At 51.0% G+C, this 8,549-nt stretch overlaps 1 protein-coding gene across 1 annotated transcript in view; it reads left to right on the top strand.

Moving 5' to 3' along the window:
• The window catches only part of Umodl1 (uromodulin like 1), a 43,519-nt gene that overhangs the window by 12,021 nt on the left and 22,949 nt on the right, over positions 1–8,549 (top strand). Inside the window, exons 5-7 of the mRNA XM_013351107.2 lie at positions 2,021–2,210; positions 3,417–3,533; positions 8,340–8,541. Of these exons, the coding sequence (XP_013206561.1) occupies positions 2,021–2,210; positions 3,417–3,533; positions 8,340–8,541 (509 nt within the window). The remainder of the gene's footprint in view (positions 1–2,020; positions 2,211–3,416; positions 3,534–8,339; positions 8,542–8,549) is intronic.

Below are 8,549 nucleotides of genomic sequence, written 5' to 3'. Positions count from 1 at the left end.
CTGCTCAGACATTCCCTGATGGGAGTCTTCTGCAACCTCACCCCTGCTCAGACATTCCCTGATGCCCATTGCTGGAGAGACCCCTGTTTGTTCTTGGTTTGTTAAGGGGCTGCCCAGCTGGCCACTAGGAACACAGCTCTGCAGACAGACCACCAGGGTACAAACCCCAATCTGGCACCTGCTGTGTGTGTGACCTTGGATAAATTATTTCCCCTCTCTGTGCCACAGATAACCATCCATTCAATGCGAATTATCATAATTCTGTGTGAGATGGCGGCTGGGATTTAAACAATATCTATGACCGAATGCCTGCCTGAGTGACTCAAGGCTCACAGTTTGAAGGTGCAGTCCCTGGGATGGTGCCATGCACACTCAGGGTGGGTCTTCCCTGCTCAGTTAGCCTCACTAGGAAGCTCGCTCACAGACACACTCCACCACTTGACTCTCAGGTGACCAGGTCCTAACAGGTTGACAGAACTAACCATCACAGCCTGTAAGGCGTTTGTTTGCAGCGGTTTCTGACACGCTGGGTCCTGGCACCGTGTCACTTGCATTCATTATTTCTCTAGCCCTGCGGTTGCCTCCCTCCCGAGGGAGCCAACTTGCCCAGGCAGGCTCCCAGCTGCAGCAGGTGCTGGCTCCTGGGCTCCCGACTGAAGGGTTCCAGTGGGGGTGGGCGGGTCTTCGCTTGCCTCCTGAGTTAGTTGCACTCAGTCTCCTGAGAAGGGCTCCGGGTTTCTGCTCCCACAGAGGCAGGTCTGTTTACAAACCTGCTTTGGAGACAGCGGCCAGAGTGTGCAGTGCCAACTTGCCTGGTTTCCATAGGGTTGAGGATGCTGAGATGTAGGCTAAATAGTAAGAATCCTACTGGATGCGCCAAAGAACTGTCAATCAAAATAAAAAAGATCAGACACGACAGCAGAAGACCACCTCCTTTAGCGAATGCTCCTTGATTCTGGATTCCCGTGTCCTTGTCATTAGGTGGAGGAGGCCAGATTCCTACAGGTGAGGGGACTCAGGTCATAAGGCCACAACTTTGTAGGCAACCTGGGGCTGCCCCAGCGAAGAGTCACTATCAATAGATGGCTTACCAGAAAGGTTCTCTGTGGCCCCGTGGGCCGGAAAGTCTGTGTCGGGGTATCAGCAGTGTTCCTTCTGAGGTCAAGAACCCTCAAAGACCCAAAGTCTGTCCTCTTGGCTTCTGTGGCCATCTGTCCCCCAGTCTCTTCACGTTGTCCTTTCTCTGAATGTGTTCAGCTATGTGTCCATGTTTCTCCTTCTGATTGGTCAAGATGGGGAGGGGGGGGTCTCACTGTGTTTCTGTGGCTGCACTCAGACTCCAGGGCCCTAGCAACCTTGCTTCCTCGGCCTCTCAGGGGGTTCGTCTACAGGCATGTGCCACTGCACCCAACTCAGATTTCCCACTTTGGATAAGGACAGCATCAAGGTCCACCCTCAGCTTAGCCAGTCACACTTATGTCCAACCGAGACCATGTCTGGGACTGGAGGCCAGGGCTTCACATCTGAGTTTGGGTAGAGCTGGATCTACCAGCAGCGTGGCGGGGGTGGGGGTGGGGCTCCAGAAGCCAAGGGCAATGTGGTTTTCTCTGAAGGTCACAGTCACGAGAGATATTGGAGCAGCTGTCCTCCGCCTGTCCTCCCCCTCCTGCTCTTCTTCATCATCTCCTTTAACAATCTCAAGTAGCCCAGGCTAGCCTTGAACTCACTAGGTAGCCAAGGATGGCCTTGAACTTGCTTCCCCTGGATCCATCTTCTGAGTGCTAGGATTCCAGGTGTCTGTGGTGCTGGGGATCAAACACGGACTTCCTGCACACTAGCAAACACTCTCCCAACCGATCAGAACCCCAGCCCCATACCGGTTCTTTACTGTTCGGGAGACAGGTGCGTATGTGTGTACGTGTATGCCTGTTGACAATTTGTTTGAGCTTCTCGATCTTCTGGCTCCTTCCCCCTACACAGGGTGCCCCTCTACCATTGACCCTCTGGTTCTGTTTCCCAGGTCACCAGTGCCTTGCAGCCTCTGAATTCATCTGTACACTACCTGAACTCCGCTGGTGGCACGGACATCTTCACCACAGTGTCATGGCTGCTGCTGGGCCTTCCACGGCGCTTGACGGTAGACAATGTCTCTGCCACTTTGGATGACGTGGTGAATCGAGTCTATGAAGTGGTCAGCATTCAGGTGCAAGGTGGGCCTGCCCTGTGGGGACACTGCCAAGCTGACTGGTCCTAGACACAGTGTTCAAGCAGGCTCAGGTGTGGGAGACCCCTGGTTCGGAAGTATCGCTCTGCAGAACGTGGGTGTGGTTCAGCTCATCTTCTGCTCCTTCTAGACCGAATCAAGTTTAAACTCAAGTTTCCATGTGCAGATTTGGGGAAATTATCCTGTTCCATAAGTGCCTGTGTCCCCCTACACACACACACACACACACACACACACACACACACACACACACACGATGTCTCTTTCACTCCCTTCCCTCCTCCCTAGAAGCCCATCACCTGCCCATGGTCCACTACACTGTAGCTACAGATAACACATGAAAAACTCAATCTAGATATGTTTCAGAAATAAAAATTATAACATGTAAGGCTAATAAAAAAAAACAAACTGCTATGTCAGGGATTGGTAAAGGTTTTGGAAAACACTTTATGTCTGTCTCAGTTCCTGAGGCCTGCTGCTGGCATGTAGCAGTCACAGTATGTGAGTGAGCAAAAGAGCTGGGGGCTGGGGACAGGAGCAGCCAGGATCCTGGCCAGCCTTGCCACTGGTGTCTGTCATGTTGGGGGTGGAGCCCATGACTGAAGCACTCACCTGGTCCTTCTGAAAGTGTCTCTCAGTCACTGGTCACAGGCTCATTCCCAGAGGCCAGTGAGCATCCTTAGCTAGAACCTGTTACAGATGTGGGCTTTCACTACGTGGTTTGGGGAGGTTTGCATGGACAAGGTTGGGTGCAACTGGTTTATCTCTATAAATCATGTGCATAGAAAATAGAAAATGCATGGAGATGAGTAACTAGCAACCACACACTTATCTTCCTCCTGGAGAAGAGGTTGGTGCTTTGTGCGTGACCGTGAACTTTCCTGCTTATGCTTAAACATACTTAGCTCTGACGTGACCTCACTTTGCTCTCCTATCGTGGGACAATGACTTTATGAGAGGCAGATATTGTGGGGCCTTGGAGGGGAGGATGACAGGCCCAAGAGTGAGTGCCTGGACACCTGGAAATGTTGGGGGATGTTTCAGATCCTTTTTAACTTAGGAAGCTTCTGGTCCCCTTGGTTTATTCTTGGGCCATGATGCTATGACCGTGGAAAGACAGGCCAGCCCCAGAACATCATGGGGAATGAGGAAGTAGCTGTGATGTTATCTCACCTGTCCCCATTTTCCGCAGATGTGAACGAGTGCTTGCACAGGGAGCTCCATGCCTGCTCTGGAGGAGAGCAGTGTCTGAACATTGAGGGCTCCTACCAGTGTGTCCCTACCCAACCGCCGAACCGCACAGATGAAGGTAATACCGGAGTCCTCAGATGGCATGAGAGTGACAATGGCCATGTCTAGGGTAGATGACCTACAGACCTCAGCTACTCATGTTAACCTCCTATGAGGGTGTGAGGTCTAGGCTCCAAAGCTTGGAGCAGAGGAGGGTCACAGGAGGCTGGGAAGTTGACGAGGATTTGAAGAGTTGTGGGCAGATATGACATACTAGGTTCATTGGCGCTCAGGCCACTGGGCAGGAAGACAGAAGCAGGCACTTAGGCACATGCCACCTCACATAAGCCACATATAGGTGGGTGCAGGTACAAACACAGGCCAGTAAACAGGCCTCAGGCCTACAGGCAGACACACACAGGCAGGCTGGTGAAGGCACAAAGCTCTGACCCCAAGGCCATATTTATGTAGAATCACGCAAAAGTGGCATTCTTCCGGAAATAGTTAGATTCCATCACAACTTACTTTCCGTATATCTGCATCAGTCATTCCGTGATGACTTATGTCCCCTGCCTCAGATGACCAGTATCAGGCGTCTGGACCTGGAAATCCATCGGCACTATGTTGTCTAAACAAACTGGCATGTAGAGCCTTCTCGTCCCGTTGCTCCCAGGTGCAGGGTGGCTACTGGGTCCCTGCAGCCGTGTCTGCTCTCCTAGCGGGTAGTCCCCCTTGCATTCATCCTTTGATATGGCAACTGTCTGGCTAATGCACGGCTGCATTGGAAATGCCAGGACCAGATCAGAGCCCTGCTCTCAGATACTCCCTGGAGAGCAGTGGCTCCTGAATAGGACAGTCCCTGATCCCTGAGTTTCTGAAGAGAGAGAGGGAGTCAAGGAATATTTATACCAAACCCGAAGGGATGAGCTGGGTTAATCTCTGGCTTTGTATGGGCAACAAAAAGGCAAAGCCAGGAGGCTATAGGGGGCTTTGAACACACACGCACATGGCCACAGACATACACGGACACACACACGCACGCACGTGCACACGCATATGCACACAGACACAGACAGACACACACACAGACACACACACACACACACACACACATCTACAGCAGCTCTCCCACTCCCACCCCACTTGGCAGCCTACCTCTCCTCCCACCTCCCGTAAGCATTGAACCTTCATCATAGTCACACTAGGGTGTATCTCTAAGAGATGCTAATATCCAAAATAACATACCCTCTGACTGCCCCTTTGTAGCCAAGGTAACTTCTTAATATCCAGCATGCAGTCTCTGAAATGTGGTGTTCTCTTCATTGTCATCTTAAAGTCGGAACTTACATTTCAGCTGTGTTCACCTCTCATCTCTGACAGCAATGGAGTTGTTTACTTTATCATACACTGTTTTCCATCTGCCTCTGCTTCCAGCCCCTTGTCATCGCAGCTCTTCGGGCCTCTTAGCCCAGAAGGTGCATCTTGGTGCAGTGTAGGGACAGACTAGAGACCTAGACAGAGACCCCCATGCCATCCTACGGGCTGCACTAAATGACTCTCTCTCTCTCTGGAACATCCCATCCATGGGATCCTGTGATGGGCACTTGGCTTTGGAGTAGGAGCTCCTCTCTCATTGGTCCCAGACCCTGTTAGTACCTGGAGAGGCTAAAGGCACTTCAGAGAAAGGTCCCAGCATATATACACACAGTCAATGGAGTGGACCTCACAGCCGGAGTGAAGGCAGCTCTGCTCCTGCCCCTTACACAGGGTCCTCTGCTGCCTTTTTCTAAAGCTATTCAGGCTGGATTATGTATATATCCCACCCCTAAGCTTTCCAGATGGGATGTGTCGTGCTATCTCCTGGCCTCCTTTGGCTCCTGATGGTCATCTTCTCTCCTGGTATTTTCTCCCCAGATCTTTCAGGTCCAGGCATAAAATTCTTATCTCAGGTGCATCCTGGTGTTGGGTGGGGAAAGATTACAGACCAGATCGAGACCCCATACCACCACCTCCCTGCTCAGTGGAGGAAATCATGGAATTTCACATGCACACACTCTGTTAAAACAGCCTTGTGTCCCTTCTTCCCCGGAAGGTGACAAGTCATGTCATTTAGCTCTAGTAAGAGACAGGCAGTAGGGCATGCCTCAGGGCTCACAGGCTGAGGGTCTCTTGAGAAAATGCCAGACATAGCAAGGCCACATTGTACATCTCTGCAATATAAGATCCTTGGAGGCTCTGTTCCCAGGGTCTCCTGGTATTGAAAATGAAGACAGACAACTCTTTCTGCCTACACACATTCTGCCTACAAAGCCCCGTCTCCCTGGAGAGCATGTGACCTTGAGGGTCTGCAGAATAGTGTGACTATTTCATATACCATCATCCCAGGGAACTTGGTGTGTGCCCTCCCCCCACCCCATGTGCCAGAGATTTCCTGATCTGTGGACTCCAGGCTGAGAATCCTTTCCCTGCAGTAGGAAGTCAGGCTGTGGCACAGACACGTGACTTTGGTCTAAAGGTCTAATGCTAGGCTCTCTCTGCAGCTAATTGTGCGGCCAGCTAAATTGGTCCATGCTCTTTGACACAATAAAGTTCCAGTAGCCTCTCAGATCAAGGGCTGAGAATGAATGGGGGACATGACCAGGGAAAAGTAGCTATCTATCTGTGGTTACATTTCTCTGAGGGCAGAACAGGCGTGTGTGTGTGTGTGTGTGTGTGTGTGTGTGTGTGTGTGTGTGTTTCCAGACTGGAGAGTCAGAGACAATTTGGCTGCAAGTTGCTACGAGGATCACTTGTGTTTTAAATTTAGAAGCTAACACAAATGAGCAATCTGTTGGACTTGCTCAGCCACACAAGTTGCTGGAAAATACAGCACAAATTTCAGATGCGTTTCTTGTGAAATTAGTCACCCAGCTGATGGGGCAGATGGATTCTCGCACAAGATAACAGCCAAGAGAAATCTCTCATGGTTCACTTGCCCTTGCTGTTCCAGGAATGCGTCCTGCTTTGAGGAAGGCCCGAGTCCTTCCCATACTATCTTTGTGCTCAGCTGGCACCTGCCAGATTTTTAGCTGGCACCTAGACTTGTGGTTTGGTGGATCAGGGGTGCCAGCTGCAGAGATGAGCATAGCTGACATGGAATAAAAAGTCATGTTCCCCGAGGCGATACTTGTGGCTTCCATTCAAGCTTGATTTCAATATTCGGAGTCTTTGATTGAATTTGTCAACAATTCTCCCCACTCCACAAGGCTTAGGGCTCAAGCTGCTGGATTCAAGAGAAAAGGGGACGAGTTTGACAGAGAGAACTCATGAAGACCGGACTGGAGGAGGATGTGGCTGGTCTCTCAGTGTCTGATGACCTTCCCTGTCCCTTCCTTCCGTGAAGGCCGGTCATCAGATCAGATCTTGGGAGTCTCTTTCAGGTGGTCACAGGTGCTCTCATGATGGTGGTGTTGTCTCCTAAGTCGGAGGACAGAGGTCCCCACACCATCAGATCATGGGAAACATCAATCCATTGCTGTTGTTTCCTGAGCCTCAGAGTGACCATAGGAGGGCATCCTGGTGGGTGGAGGATGGAACAAAGTCTCTGGGGAAGAAAGGGTGAGGAGGAAAGAGTAGTTTCATTTGAAAACACCTCAAGGGAGTCCTACAGAGGAAGGTTGGCCTTGATTTTGATTTTAGTACCCAGAGTCTTTGATTGGATCAATCAAATTGATTCAATTGGAATTAAATAGTAGACTTGTTCATTTGCTGCACTCAAAGGCTTCTCTCACAAGTTTCTAACCCTAACCCTAACCCCATGACCAAACACAACTTGGGGAGGAAAGGGTTTGTTTCAAAGGCTTACAGCTCAGAGTTCACAGTGAAGGAAAGTTAGGACAGGAATTGAGGCAGAGGCCATGGAAGAGTGCCGCTTACTGACTTGCTCCCCATGGCTCACTCAACTCGCTTTCTTATACCACCCAGGACCACTCTGCCCAGGGTGGCACTGCCCACAGTGAGCTGGGCCCTCCCACATCAATCACTAATCAAGAGAATACCCATAGAGTTGATCACAGGACAATCTGATGGAGACATTTTCCCAGCTCAGGTCCCTCTTCCCAGAAGACTCCAGCTTGTGACAAGCTGACGAAAGCCAACTCGAACAATCACCAAGTGAGCAACTGGGCATCCATCTCTTCTTATAGCTGAGACTTCCTAAAGCACTCACTTCTGTATCCTGGGAGTGTTCCAGGAAGCAGACAGATGTGAAAGGTGATCTCACTGCACAGAGAACACTGTCTCTTTCTCTCATGTGTCCACACATGGGGGTGACATTCATACAAGTAAGCACATGTGGTCGTGGAGGCCAAATGTCAAGCTTGACTGTCATTCCTACAGAGCCAGACAGCTTGCGCTAGGATTAGAGGTGTGAGCACCACAACAAGGTCTCACCGGGATCTGAAACTCCCAGATAAGGTTAGACCGGCTGGTTACTGAGCCCAGGTATCCTCCTGCCTCTGCTTCCCCAGAGCTGGGATTTCAAGTACGTATTACTATGACTGCCCCCACCCCTTTCAGGTTTACTTTTAATTATGCATCTGCATGCTTGTGTATGTAGGTGGGTGTGCACTACTGCAATTGCCTGCAAGGCCAAAAGAGGGCGTCAGATTCCCTAGAGCCGGAGAGGTAGAGGGCATTGTGAGATGCCTATTGAATCTGGGAACTGAACTTGTGTGGCCTGGGAGAGGAGGAAGTGTTCTTCACTAAGTCATGTCTCCAGGCTCCCGGGGGTAGGGGGTCATCTTTTGCCGGGCACCACCCTTCTCTAGGGAAAGCTCTTGCTGCAGGAAGACTCTGATGGTCTTGCTAGCTGCTTCTGGAATCTGACCATGGATGTATTCTGCAGGTGACACGGTGACCCCCACAGGAGGTGGACAGTCTGTAACAACAAAAGTCTCGGCCCCAGGTGTCACTGTGGAAATAACAAGCCTTGGCCCAGACACCCTCACCTTTTCACCCAGTCCCAGGCACCCGAGGAGCACCCCAACAAGAAGTCAAGCCTGGACCCCAGGGCCTCCATCTAAGAGAGGCAGTAGCAGCACAGCCAGGCAGGAGA

This window comes from Microtus ochrogaster, linkage group LG2, assembly GCF_000317375.1.
Source record: "Microtus ochrogaster isolate Prairie Vole_2 linkage group LG2, MicOch1.0, whole genome shotgun sequence".
Classification (NCBI taxonomy): domain Eukaryota; kingdom Metazoa; phylum Chordata; class Mammalia; order Rodentia; family Cricetidae; genus Microtus; species Microtus ochrogaster.
This window is presented reverse-complemented; position numbering and strand designations above follow the sequence as displayed.